At 31.1% G+C, this 14,961-nt stretch overlaps 2 protein-coding genes across 2 annotated transcripts; one reads left to right on the top strand and one right to left on the bottom strand.

The window, feature by feature from the left end:
- The first annotated feature begins 8,355 nt into the window (after positions 1-8,355).
- On the top strand, positions 8,356-9,835 carry LOC137820225 (pathogen-associated molecular patterns-induced protein A70-like). Its single transcript, XM_068624183.1, has 2 exons — positions 8,356-8,911; positions 9,206-9,835. Exons 1-2 carry the CDS (start codon positions 8,488-8,490, stop codon positions 9,574-9,576), a joined length of 795 nt encoding a protein of 264 aa, XP_068480284.1. The 5' UTR covers positions 8,356-8,487; the 3' UTR covers positions 9,577-9,835.
- Positions 9,836-11,270: 1,435 nt separating this feature from the next.
- Positions 11,271-14,593, bottom strand: LOC137820224 (translation machinery-associated protein 22). The gene is made up of 7 exons (XM_068624182.1): positions 14,289-14,593; positions 14,072-14,161; positions 13,834-13,886; positions 13,651-13,732; positions 13,290-13,357; positions 12,347-12,430; positions 11,271-11,562 (listed from the first exon to the last, which is right to left on the bottom strand). The coding sequence occupies exons 1-7, from the start codon at positions 14,434-14,436 to the stop codon at positions 11,506-11,508; spliced, it is 582 nt and encodes a 193-aa protein (XP_068480283.1). The 5' UTR covers positions 14,437-14,593; the 3' UTR covers positions 11,271-11,505.
- Between the last annotated feature and the right edge of the window lie 368 nt (positions 14,594-14,961).

The raw sequence follows: 14,961 nt of genomic DNA, 5'->3' as shown, positions 1-14,961 counted from the left end.
ATCCCTTGATATTTCTACACAACCACTTCGACATTTTACATGTCTCAAACATCCTTCTGCATGGCATAAAGATTACTTAATGTCACCTCACGCTAATCAATCCAATCCTAGCCAAGGTTCTCTCCCAGATACACGATACCTACTTTCTCATTTTATTTCTTATTCTAACTTATCTTTTGTTCACTGTACTTTTTTAGCTAACATTTCTACACATAGAGAGTCTTCATCATGATCAGGTCCTTCTTTCTCCCCACTAGAAGGAAGCCATAAAATCTGAATTCTCAACATAGATAGAAAATAACACCTAGAGTATTGTTTCATTATCAGCTGGCTACAAACCCATAAGATGTCGATGGGTTTATAAAATAAAATACAGGTCTGATGGGAGCATCGAACGATATACGGCGTGCTTAGTCGTCAAAGGCTACACGCAAGTGGAAGGGATTGACTATATTGCGAATTTTTCTCTGATTGTTAAACTTACGACATTACGTTGCCTTTTGACTGTTGCAGCTGCTAGAAACTGGTTCACCTACCAACTTGATGTGAAAAATGCATTTTTGCACGGTAATTTGCGTGAAACTATTTACATGGAGCTTCCTCCCAAACTTTGCCGACAGGAGGAAAATCTGGTTTGTCGGCTTCTTAAGTCCTTGTACGGATAAAAACAAGCATCTTGAAACTGGTTTGCTACTTTCTCTAAGATTATTCAAAAGACATGATATATTTAATCAAAAGCAGACTATTCTTTATTTACCAAGATTGTTTGATCATCTTTCACAGTTTTCTTACTTTATGTCAATGATATACTTTTAGCAGGAAATGATGATGTCGAAATCAAGCATCAAAAGGAATTTTTACACCAACGTTTTCGAATCAGGGATCTTGGTACCTTAAATTTTTTTTTCTGGGAATTGAATTTTCTCTGTCTAAAGATGGCATTTTTATGTCTAAAAGAAAATATGCGTTGGACATTTTGGATAATACAGGTCTAACTGAGACAAAATCGAAGAAGCTTCCCATGGAGCAAAATTTTAAACTCATGATGATTTATTACATGACCAACTAAATATAGCAAGTTAGTTGGAAGACTCATTTACCTCACCGTCATAAGGTCAGATATTGTCTACTCAGTTAGAACTTTAAGCCAGTTTATGCAAGAGCCTCGCAAAACACATTGAGATGCAACATTACGGGTTCTAGCGTACATTAAGGGACACCCGGGAAATGATTATTACTTCCCTATGATAATGATCTTAAGATGAAAGCCTATTGTGATTTAGATTGGGGAGGATGTCATATAACTAGAAGATCAGTCAACGACTATTGAATTTTCCTGGGAAATTCATTGGTATACTGAAAGTCTAAGAAACAAACCAACGTGTCAAGGTCATATGCCGAAGCAAAATATCAGGCCATGGCAAATGCTTGTCTAAAGCTAACATGGTTACGTTATATCCTGCGAGACTTCAAGGTTCCAATTAGCATGCCTACACCTTTGTATTGTGATAACGATACTCCATATTGCAACAAGTCTTGTATTTCATGAGCATACGAAACATATCGAGATAGATTGTCACATCATACAAGAAAAGTTCAAGCTATGATAAGTCCATGACATGTCTCTTCACTAAGCCTATTGGGAAAGAACAATTTGTGACTTTGCGAAACAAGTTGGGAGACCATGATATTTACTCACCAACTTGAGGAGGGTATTGAAATTATTATATTTTCCATATATAGGTATATAGGAAGTGTATCAATGTAAACAAGACAATAATTTGGTGTAATTGTTGATAAATAAGCATCACATATAAAGTAGCAAATTATATAGAGATATGAAGTAGCAAATTATATAGAGCATATCTATCCAATCTGACTGTATATAAACATTAAGCATACGTTAAATGAATATAAAAAAAATATTTTTTCATAATATTTGATAATATTCTAAACCAACTTTCCATAAAACGTTATGGTCAAACCAAGTAATTTAATCCTAATCTACGTAATTTCCTCGTATCCTCCCCCAGATGAATCCAATTTAGATGCATTCCCCTTGTTTAAGTTTCTCAAATCCTCTTTATTTAGACTCAAAAACCCCTTTTCAAAGGCTTTTCTTTTCTATTAATTACTAGTCCCAATTTCCATTTTATCAAGAGAGCATCATTAAATAATTTGATGTTTTTTGTTTTCATTACAATATTTATTCATTGTCATACATTAGAGACGTAAGGATTTAGAAGGTGAATGTGTGTACGATAAAGTAAGATTTTTTGTATTATCTTAACATGTCAATCGTTAAATTGCTTATGAAAGTGATGAATTATGGCAATTGTTTTCAGCCAAACAAACCCCAGCCCAATCAAATCTCGAACCTGATTGTTGAAAATAATGTTATGTCATTTGGGCTTTAGCCAAAGCCTGTGGGTACTTTCACTTTAACAGTATTTGGCAAGAGTGAGATTCTTAGATAAAGAAAAGACACTTTTTTTTTATCTGATTTTGCACATTTAAAGCGAAGACCAAAATCTTGAGTCTATCTAACAAAATATTTGAAATATTAGGACGTGTTTAGTGTAAGAAAATTTATGTTTTTCTCTTTATATATTGTTCATGTTATTTACACTTAATTAACATCAGTAGAATATATACATATATCACTAAAAAAAATCATTAGTAAAAATTAAGTTTAGAAATAAAAAATAATTAGTTGTTATATCGACTAAATTACATACCATTTATAGATTAAAAAATATTTTAGATTCTATTATTGTTAAGTTGTTTATAAATTGGTATCTAATTAGCTACCAAAATTTTTGCTTCCAAATTTAGAATCTGAATAATTGGTATTTAAAACTTTGATAGTTAAATAGATATCAATTTAGAAACTACTTATTAATAATAAAAACTAATTTAGAAACCAACAAAATTTTTAGTCTCTAAAATGGTATCTAATTTAGTTAATATAACAACTAGTTATTTTTTATCTCTAAAATTGATTTATATTCAATTATATTTTTGGTAGTGTGTATACAAATTTTGTCTATAGAATATTTTTAATAATATTTATAATAAGTATAACTACTATGGTGAAAATATTTTTTTTAAAACTCAAAATGTTTAAATTTTGTCTAAAGTTAACAATTTTACACCATAAATCGAAAAAACATGTGTACATAATGTTTGAAGTATTCAATGCATACATTTGTGTACATAATCAAAATCAAACACTGTGATTATTAGATTTACTTTATTTGAAGGCAAATGATGTCTTCAAAGAATTTAGATTCATAACATGGTGTGCATATATTTCATGCCAAATGTTAAATAATAATTTAAAGAAGCATATATATATGTGTGTCTACATGTTAATGATTCATGTTGAACACTAGAATAACGTGGGTTGATCTTTAATATCAAATTCTTGTATAAATTATCAAATAAACTAAAGTTTTTTTAATAGTTTATAACAGAAAGAGAATAAAAATGTTTATACTTATTTCCAACTTGAATTACAGTAGTCATATTTTGATCATGAATATCTCAATATTTTTCATCACCATATTAGAAAAATAGCACCTTTATGAATTAATTTCTCATCCCTTGCAAAACACTCTCACATCCACTCATAAAAAAATGAGCATTTGTTCAATTCATTTCATTTCTTAATGTCTTATCATTACCCAAATTCCAAATCACTCATAAGCTCAATTAACAATATTATTCAAACATGGATGAGTCAGAATTGTCTGCAAGGAATAAATATGACAACGTTAATTTAAAATACTCAAACTCCTCAGTATATTCTTAAAACACACTAATACTAAAAAAAATCATTAATTTTAAAAATTAATTAATTATTATATTAACTAAATTAAATACCATTTTAAAAATTAAAAATATTATATTTAAATTAATTTATATTATTAATAAATAATTTTTAAATTGATATCTAATTACTTATCAACCAAAATTTAAAGAGTTAATAGTTTAATATTAGTTGTTGATTAAATATTAATTTAAAAATTATTTTTTAATATAAATTAATTTTATCAATAACTTTTTTAGTTTTTAAATTAGTAAATGTGGTTTTAAAAATTACTCTTAAAAAATATTTATAGAAATATGTCTTAATATCTTACCTTTTACGTTTACATATTTTCACCTTTCGTTTTAAATACGTTTTAATGCTTTTAAATGAAGTTATTATTAGTTAAAATTAACCTCGTATCACACTGTAATTTATTTATAATAAATTTAAAATATAGTTGATATGTTTAAAACATTTATTTTTATTTATGAATTTCAGTATAAAAGACATTACAAAATTACTAGCTATACAGAATAAATATTATTCTATATACACATCTACATTACTAGTGCAAAACATACTGAACTATTATTTAATAAAATAGTTTGGGAGAAAATATTGGTAGAAAATTTAAAGTAAACTAGTCTTTGATATTATGTTTTACTCCAAAGTATATGACGCAAAAGTCGGTGGTGTGCATGCTCATATATTATAAATAATTAATCTTTCATTATTCACCAGAATTTGTCTTCTTCATTGTTGACCATATATTTCAACCACTCTTTTGAGTCTTCTGTTTCAGACTGCATTAATTTATTTTTATCAATGAATCAAACACATCTTCATCTCAATCCATAACCCTAAGATTAAAATATATACATGTTTTCTAATCATTATATTTATAACCTTGTAACTATCACCTAAAAAAATAATGTAATTTATACACAAAATCTTTATTACTATTAAATGTATACTTTTATCAATACTTTGTAAATATTAGAAGAATAGATTAAGAATGGGTAAAAAATAATAAATCTAATTTGAGCTACCAATGAAACATCCAAATTTCTTCTTTATTTATTACTTTTTCTAAAACGTGGGTTGATACAAGTTGTATAAGAAAAATTATATAAAATTAGGCATGCAATACGAAAAGGTTAAAATGTCGATGCTATTCTTAAACTGTATAAATAAAAAAGGAGTTAAATAAAGAAAAAAGAGAGATAAAAATTAATAAATATGACTAAAAATAAGGATAAATTAAAGTAGAAGTGAAATAATATTTTTTTTAATAATAATATATATATATATATATATATATATATATATATATATATATAACAATAACAATATATATTTAACGCAAGTATCTAGGTTTGTATCGTATTTAAAATACTGTATTTTTTTCCATTAAAACAAAATTACATAACATGAAGTTTTTTTTTTTAGTTTTGTATATATCTTCCACAGAATATGATTGCATATACAAATAAAAATATAATAATTTATTATTTAAAATTAAAATAACAGATGTTTTATTATAAAACAAAAATCAAATCTATGTATAAATATGAATTGTTAATATTTTTATCATTAAAATGAATTTAAGAATTAATTCAGATTTAGTTGCATTCTTTTAATAAAGTAGATATATATTAACTTACAAATATAAAGTATAATGATATGTGTAATACATACACTTAATTAATATTTTTTTTTATCAAAATATACAATTTAGTTTGTTAATTACTATTAGAAAAAAATCATTTACAAATTTGAGTAAGTCGTGTCTTTTTTATATGATTTTGTTTTAAAGAATTTGTGGTGATGTAACCACTTTAGCTTGAATAATGTCAAAGAAGTGTTATCATAAGACGACTTTAATTCAAAATTTTAAAAGAAAAAATGGTGTTGAGTCATGAATTTAATTAACATTTTGATAAGACCTTAAGTGAAGTTGTAAGGGGAAAGGTTGAGTCTCTTGTGTCTTGTTCTGTATAAGGGTTGTGTCACCCTGAAATGATTCATATTTATTCATTTATTTTTGCTGATAAAAAAAAGTTGTGTATGGATAATACGGGTAAAAGGAAACAATTAAAGTCATGCATGACTATGGCGACATCAGTCATTTGTTTTGCACTAAAATCGTGTCACTCATGAACAACTTCTTCAATGATTAATTTGTTTTTGTAAGGTAATGTTCTTGTGTCAATTAGGACTGTTAATTTGTGCACCTGATCACGATGTAATGTTAGTTGGAATACTTTGGGGAAACCCAGACTTCCACATGATCCTATCAGCTTGATGAAATTCAATTTTTGTAAAATAGATAATAAGAACAACCGTCCGACTTGAATGAAAATATCAATAGTAATCAGATGACTAAGTTCATTATGACAATAAGGAGTCTATAACAATTGTCAAGAAATGTCGTTAGCATGAGTAAATGAAAAATTATGGCAAAATGTATAAGTTTATCAAATAGTATGATGGACAACTTCTTTGGATTAAAGGTGATCAAATGTATTACGTAATTGAGTAAATGTAATGGTGGCTATGTTAGTACTTTGCATCTTCCAAAACCATCAAGGTGTGACCTTATATTGGTGGTTCTTTTAATCGTATTAGAACTAAACTTTTCTTCTTGTGTTAAAGTTGAATCATCATTGAAATGGTCTAATTAATTTTATTCATTCTTTGTCTAAAAAAACATGAATTATGTTAAACTTAAAAGCCATGATGCTTCAAGGGTATACTAACATGAAAGTTTATAATTTAAGTCCAAAGAAATATTAAAATAACTTTTTCATAAGGAAAAAAAAGGTTTGTAGCAATATCTTTATAATGTACGTTTGGTTCAAACGACTAAATTATAAGAGTGAAATATTTTATTTTTTTATCAGCAAATAATAAAATGAATAAAACGGAATACTTCAGGGGTATCCCAACCCGTATATAAAAACCAAGAGTTATAATAACAATCCAAGAATGCAGCTCAAAGCAACACCAAGAGCTGCACAATCCTAACTATTAATGTGAACCCCATTAACTAGAGCTACAATAACAAGTCATAGTTACGAAGGACCCTAGAAACACAAAAACATAATTGTTGCAGATTTAGCATGCTGTAAAACTGCATCTCACAACTTTATCTCCTCTCCCCTACCAATTCTGGTTTTTATTTCCTAGAGAGTGGCCAAGTTGGTAGGCTTAGTTGAGGTGTTAACTACTGAACAACAATACAACTTAAGAAAATTTTGAGGCTTAATCTCTCTCCCCCCCCCCGGTTTTTATTTATTGCACCACCCTCAGTATCTTGCATTTTTGGTTCCTGCACATCTGCAAAACTTTGCGACAAGCTTAAGAGGTTTCCCTTCAAGACACCTCTTCTACTCGCTGTTATTTCCTTTTGAAAGCTCCCCAGTTTTCCTGCCAACTGATTCTCCATCCTTACCACACATTCCCTTCCATGCTTATATTCTTTCTGTTGCCCTTCATATACTGCATACAAAAACAAAAACCCTTGTGTAGCACAATTCCAATAAAAAAACTCAAACTAATTAACTACACATAAGCAATCACAACTAACCAAGCCAAACACTATTGTACATCAACATACCATAAATCAGCATAAATATCATAAGAAGTTTAGAGGATATAGTACCCAATCAGAGTAAGCAAAACTAAAGAATTTAATCTTCCTCCTCATCCAGAACCAAGTCTGTAATTGTGCTAAATGTAAAATCTCTTCAGAATCCACTACCCCTCCCCTGAAAACTACTTTATTTCTTTGACTCTAGATACTCCATAGAATTGTTACCCAAACACCTTTCCACACTTGATCCCTAGCCCTACTTAGTTGCATCAAGTTGAACTGCATCAACTGTTGTTTAAGGTTATTATGGTAAACAAGTTGTTTCTCCACCCATTTAGACACCATCAACCAAATCTGGTAGGCTATCTCACATTCCACAAAAAAGATGATGAGTCGTTTCCTCGATCTTGATACACAACATACATAAAGTAGAAGACAGGGTAATACCTATTCTCAAGAGGTTCATTTTTGTCTGTAATTTCCTTATAAGAGTGAAGAAGAGGAAGAAAGTTCACAAATCAAAAAATAAAAAACTAATAAAAAAAATAAGGTAAAAAATTTCAACTAATGTTATATATATTTTATTTTTTTATTTTTTTATTTTTATTATTATTATTATTTTTTTATGATACGATTTTTTTGTTTTACCTTATCCATGCTGAAGTGGTCTTGCACAAAAAAACTTTTTTTTCTGTCCAGATATGGTAATGAAGAAACTAAATTTCAGCATTTTTACGAAAAAGGGTCCTTTGTCTCCTATTAGTTTCACACACGTGTCTTTTTTCAGAAATTATAACATAAAGTATGTTTATCCATTTTGTTTCATTTTCAATTATCATAGCTAGTCACGCCATGGTTTCATTGCAGTAAAATAATAGTCAGTGATGGTTGTTACGAGCATAATAAAGAATAAAGAATAACAACAACACGCACTAATGAAGCCCCTGACGTTTGAACAAAAAGACCAAAAAGAAACAGACGAAGCAATGAAAGCAACGTTAACCCTTCCTTTTATATAATAAATCCTTCTTTCAATTACCAACACCAAACCTCATAACACAACACAATCTCATCCAACATGACTCCAACACCTTCTTCAGTTTATGCTCTCATGGCAACTTGGTTCACACCCTCCTATCTCTTCATCTTCATCAACCTTGTCATCGGCACCATAGCCATCACCTCTCGTTTCACCAACACAACCAAACGCCAACGCCAACACCAACTCCTCCGTTCTCCCTCTTTGTTAGACCGCTTCTCATCCTTCCGTTATCACAAACATGAACCGACACCAACGTTAACGCCTCACAACGTTGCTCTGGAGCCTGTCCGGACTCTAGAATCGCCGCCGGCGGTTTCGATCATCTCCTTCGGTCCCAGTTTAGATACGCCTGAGATCGAAGAAGATGATCAAATTCAGAGTAATAATTCACCCCAGTTGGACCGGGTTCCCTCTTCGTCGTCGTTGTTAGACCGGATTAGGTCTTTTAGTTTTCATAAAGGTACTCATAATAACATCAACATATACTTCACACCATAATAAATTAATATTTTATTCATTTTTATTCTACTTTTAATTTAAAAATATTATTATATTATTATAAATAGTGTCAAATGTATATTTTTTTTAAAAAAAATAATATATTGACACCTTATTTCAAGTATACAAATTTCAATTTTTATATGAAATAACAAAAATATTTTTTTTATATTATTAAGTAAAGGTTGTATAGTGAAAGATATATATATATATATTTTTTTTAATTTTCATGAACTTTTCTCTTTTGATAAAACAGAAAGGGAAAGATCTGAGCCGGTCCAAAATCCTGATATTGGAATGAAGCTGGTTCGAACTCCATCTTTAATGGAGCGTGTGAGGTGTTTTAGTCTGGATTTGTGTAAAGTCCAGAATGAAAGCTGTGACTCCGTTGAGCAGCCATTGAGCCGTGCTCCTTCCTTCCTCCAGCGGCTCAAGTCGTTGAGTTTTAACAGATCGGAGTCGGAAAGTGAGGTGGCGGACGGTGGGGAGTTGGTGGAGGAGAGGGAAGGAGAGGAAGGGGTGGACGCCAAGGCTGATGATTTCATCAACAGGTTTAGGCAGCAACTGAGGTTGCAAAGGCTTGACTCTATTCTACGTTGCAGGGATATGCTGAGAGGAAGCTCATAACAACGCGTGGGAAGAGAAGAAGAAACTCTTGGATTGATTCAATATTATTTGAAGGAGAAACGTGGAACAGTATGAGATCGCTTTTTTTCAAATGTTTCTTGCGTTAACACGAGAATTTGGCTACCTTTGTAATTGTACTGTGTTTGCTAGGGTTTTTTATTGTTGCTGTTTTTGTTTTGTTATTCGGAAAAATTAATCGATATGTATACCAAGCAACAAGCCATGATCTTTTGAATGGAAACAATTTTTAAGGATGAAATCTTAGGTTATTCACCGATGTAGTTGTTAGTTTCTTGTGTTCGTGAGGGGTGCCGTGTACTATGTTATTTATTTGTCTGGATGTTAGTCTCATCACTAGTGGTGCCAAACAAACAGAATTTATAATAGAGAAATCGTTGACACTCTTATTTTTAGTTTCACTTTACAACTCCTTTCAATAATAAAATATTATATTTAACTAATAAAAATTTAAGTAAAATAATAATATTTTTAATTGTAAAATGAAAGTGGATAAGAACAGTGATAAGAATAGTGATGTGGAAGTATTATAGCTCTTTTAAATAATGATAAGAATTAAGGAAAGAACAAATAAATTAGAGACAAGATACTCTTCACCAAGACAACCTAATTGAAACTTTAAAAAGGAAAAAAACTATAGAAAAAAAAAAAGATAATTATTTTATTACAGGAATTCCCTAAGCTCGTGGCTATAACAGAACCTCTCTCTCTGTATATATCTATCTATCTATCTATTTTTGTCATAGGTAGATGTAGGAATCTTCTTCAACCTTGTTGGTGATTGTAACTAGAGTTACTTTACCATGGTCACGTTTATCGGCTGACTGTTGGTCAAAAAGTGTTGATTAATAAATACTTCATACTCACGTGTTCACACTAGGATTTTTTTCCACATTTATAACATAGAAAATATTAGTTTCCAACGTCAGAAACCATATGCACAATCACATGTTTAAGGAGGGAGGGCTTTAAAATTCCACACCCACGATAAAATAAAACGTTTCATTTTAGTTAAATAGCCTAAATCTTCTTTGCTCTTTCACATTTAACTCTAGTTCTTCAACTGAATATATAGCATTATCAAGTCATATACAAGCATTTAATATTAAACTCAAAATATACGTCATTCAAGTACTGCAATTCGGTTGGCAAATGACAGTTAATATTAAACTAAATATTAACAACTCCAGCACATTGAACACAGATAAGTGAATGCAACAAACCACGGATTCGTCACTTGTTTGAGAACTAAGTAAAGGCTCGCATTTAAAATGTATAAGTTAGGACTATTAAATTCTAAAAATCACTGTCAGAGTAGAAAAGTTATCATCACTGTCAAACAGAAGAAAAATATAATGTAATACCAACCTGTTTAAAGAAAGGAATTCATAAAGATGTTTAACTGAGAAAAAATTAAAATAAACTCATCACTATTTACTTTTAGTTTCTCCAAACGAATCATACTTTCAATGGGGCACTCACCCTTATCCCCTTCCTCCGATGTCCGAACAGAACAAAAGACCAATGATAAATGAAAGGGATTAATTTATCTAAATTCCCGTTTTATTTTCAGAATCTATACCCTGTATTATTATAAACTTATGGAAAAGGATTCTGCGACTGGCAATTATTGCAAGCAGAGCCTTATCACCGCAACTTATATGTGGCTTAAAACCTCAATGAAAATACAAAATTGATTATATGAAAAGGAACTTTCCTTCCTCTTGCCTCTTTACACACATCACTAATTTGATTATCGTTAAACTAAAAGTACAACGCTGATGTTCATCGGGACCACATTATGTTCTTTTTTGGGGGGGATATGGTGAGGAAAAAAGGAGAGATTGGGGATTACAGTAATATAGAAGAGTCTAGCAATCAGTACGAAGTTTTAATGACCAGATATCAAAATCAAGCAGCTGGAACCTTTCTCCCATCTTCTATAAAGAAAATTGCTGTTTCTGGAACCTGCAAAAGAAAGATAGATTTTCGATCATATGAAGCTTCTACTGTACTGGGGTGGAGCGCAAAGAACTAATTGCATTTATAAAGAACCAGTGATATGTATAACAGACAAAACAGCGATATTTGCTCACAAGATTTAACTCCCGGTCTCCTACTGTCTTGAAATTATTCATAACAAAGAAAACATGTGAAATGCTTTTCAAAAGATTCTTTGTGTTGACTAGAGATTACTTAAATTTTTGTTTAGAGACTAATCGTTTAAAATTGTCAAACAAATGGGGGTCTATAATAGATGTCAACAAAAATAGATAAGATTCTCACTATCAACATCTCTTTCAAATAAGAAGAAGCAGGCATAGCTTAGCATAGTTTCAAATAAAAACAGAGGTATCTTTACAGCTAATGTTTACAAACTCCATTTTCATCATCAAATTCATCCATCAATACTGAAAACAAAATATTGAACAAATCATGCACAAAATATGCTCGCTACATTCAGCAGTGGTATCGTAGATAAATGAAATGTTCCATATATCATATAAGATGGTGTCAAAGATAGATTGCCAATTTGAAAAACAAATTTCCTTGCTCAGTTTAATAACCAAATTAAAATAAGCATCGGTCTCCCACAAAAGAAGAAGATTAGAATGGAAATTATGTTACTGAAACTTGATAACTCAAATTTTCCTTTTTAATTGCTTCTTTTTTCACCACTATCAGCAATGCATATGTTTAAATTAGATCACATAATTATAATGCCAAACAATCAACGATCAAAATTACTTACATCAGGCCATGTATCTGTAATGAATTCCACGATGTCATAAGCTATATCCCCTTGAACATCAATTTGTTCTTTCTCAGTTGGTCCCTAACACCAATCAATCCACACAAAAATAAGACATAATATCCATATATGAACCAACAATACTGGGTGTTGGGATCGTAGTTGTCAATACCAAATAGCAATGCAGAGGAATTGACCCTGAAAACACTATAGCAGGATAGAGGGTAGCAATATAGCCACTACTGTAACCAATTAGAAGAGAGCACAAGACAGCGAGATGAAAGACGTGTTTCAGAGAGATTAAATAAAAAAAACACGGACAGAACAAAGTAAGGCAGAAAAGGTCACGGTTAGCCAGAGGTTTAACAGCCTATTAAAACTATGGATAGCAGTGGCAGCTGGGGTTGGGGATGGCCAACTGTCACAGCTGACCAGAAAACACTGGGAAGTGCTAGAAACGTTGCTCGAGAATGATGGGTGTTAATCAGAAGGGAGAATAGTGGGCGCTACTTTGTAACAGAGTGCTAAATGACTAAGAAACAAGGGTTTCAATTCGTATTCATAGGAGGGGGTAAATCCCAAATTGACCCCCAAAAAAGCTTAAATAGTGCTGTTTCATAGTTTAAACAAGTTTTTTGTGACCCACTCCAATAGCACCCGCTCCAGCAGCAATTTTCCATGATTTGTCCACTATTGCTGCTGTAACAGCAGCTACTCCAAACTGCAACAATATTCTACTTTTATTTTACCGCTCAATGACACAATTCCTCAATAACACTGCTATTTGGCGCTATTGACAACTATGGTTTGGATTGGTTTATTTTTTGAGGTAAAAAATGTTTTCTTTCGTAAATACCTAATCAACTTTTTGGAAGAAAAAAAAATCCCAGGAAAAAGGGTCACAGCATGAATTTTATGAACACCATATAAAATTTCAGCAAACCTTGACAACAGAGGCTCCTGTAGCAAACTTTTTCCCGAGTTTCTTGGAAGCATCGCTAAGCTTGACACCTGAATGCAATAAAAAAAAACAAGTTGAACACTAAAGCACACTATATAATAATACTTTAAGTCTGTGCTTGTATTGATACTTAATAGAAAGGGATGAAATAAAATGATGTTAGTTATAATTTTTAGGAATGTTTAAGATGAAAAGAAAATCTATATTTTCTAATTCCATTTTTGCCTCATTTCACCATGAAACATCCAAAGACTGGTATGCCAAGTTCATCCGATTCCATCTTAAATTCTACCTGTCCATAAGACATCCAAATAATGCTAAGAGAATAACAGAAATAGCTCACCGAAAAGCTCCAGGCCCTTCACAGTGGTGATACACTTTCGCTTGTTACGTACAACCTTTTCAATAATCACCTCTTGCTTCTCCTGAAAAAAGCAAGATCACTTCGAATCACACCAAATGACATAAAGCTATGACATTCAGCATCATACAACAAGTACATTGATCAGAGAGGCTTAAGACATGCCTTCTTCTTTATCTTCCCACCAGGAAGACGCTTCACCTCTTCTTGCTTCGGTGCTGAAACATCAAAACCAAAACACATCATGAGAGGATAAGCTAAAACCACAAAAAAACATATATCATTGAAATCCAAACACCTCATCTAAATCAATGCTCACTACTAAAATACAAATCCTGAAATTTACGGAATATCAATCGTCTTCAATGACAAACACACTAAACAAAAATTTAAATAAAAAGACCTGAGGAAGCAGCTCCATCACCAGCTCCTGATGATATACCGGTACTTTGCAGCTTGTCAGAAACTTTATCAGCTTCCTTATCATTTGCCTCTGCGCGAAAAAAATAAGTAATAACAATTCGCATTTGAATGAAATCGGAATGATCGAAATAAAATAAAAAACGAGTAAATTGGGGGAATATTTAATTTCTTTTGAGAGAGAAAGAAAATAAAGGTACCTTTAAGAAGATTAGGGTATAGGTCAGGGACGTTTTGGATCAACCAGGGTTTGCATTTCTCGAAATCGGATCCAAATTCGCAGTATTCGGGAGGCAAGCTGCACACCCCACAGTACAGCATCCGAACCGGTTGGGGTTTCTCCGCCATTGTTGTTTATACACAAGCTCGCAAACCCTGCTTCACTTTTGCAGTTTTCTTAAGAACGAGAACACAGAACGGTGCGTTTTCGCAACGCAGCTCTAGTGAAAAGACGATGGTGATCGATGGGCGCGGTGAAGTAGGGATTTTGATGATTCTTTGATACGGTGTCGTTTAGGGAACCTCTCTGTTTAAAGAAAATATTAAAAACAATAGTTAATTGCACTTTTAACTCCTTGTCTTTTCAATTGTGGTCAATTGGGTTAGTTTGTGATTTTTAATATCTTTTGTTCCAACTTTGTTATTCGAATGTTATAATTATAATTATGCAATTTTAATTCCTCTCAAATATATTAATGTATATTCTATGTATTACATGTTTTTAAAAAATAAAATCGTATCACTGTAATAATTAAGTGATCAAATTGACATAATTAAAATAAATAAAAAAACTAAAATTGCATAATTATAATACTTAAGTGATTGAATTAATACAATTAAAATTCAAAAATTAAAATCGCATGGCTAACGAAT

This window comes from Phaseolus vulgaris, chromosome 9 (genome assembly GCF_000499845.2).
Source record: "Phaseolus vulgaris cultivar G19833 chromosome 9, P. vulgaris v2.0, whole genome shotgun sequence".
Classification (NCBI taxonomy): Eukaryota; Viridiplantae; Streptophyta; class Magnoliopsida; order Fabales; family Fabaceae; genus Phaseolus; species Phaseolus vulgaris.
The sequence above is the reverse complement of the archived record's forward strand: the minus strand, read 5'-3'. Positions and strand labels throughout refer to the sequence as shown.

Bases quoted from the DNA above. Each gene is read 5' to 3' on its own strand.
- LOC137820224 (XM_068624182.1), bottom strand. From the start codon at position 14,436: ATGGCGGAGAAACCCCAACCGGTTCGGATGCTGTACTGTGGGGTGTGC. The intron at 13,733-13,833 runs GCATGTCTTAAG...TGCTTTTTTCAG, and splicing joins GTGGGAAGATAAAGAAGAAG to GAGAAGCAAGAGGTGATTAT. The intron at 12,431-13,289 runs GTTTGCTGAAAT...GATTGGTGTTAG, and splicing joins CAGGAGCCTCTGTTGTCAAG to GGACCAACTGAGAAAGAACA.
- LOC137820225 (XM_068624183.1), top strand. From the start codon at position 8,488: ATGACTCCAACACCTTCTTCAGTTTATGCTCTCATGGCAACTTGGTTC. The intron at 8,912-9,205 runs GTACTCATAATA...TTGATAAAACAG, and splicing joins GTCTTTTAGTTTTCATAAAG to AAAGGGAAAGATCTGAGCCG.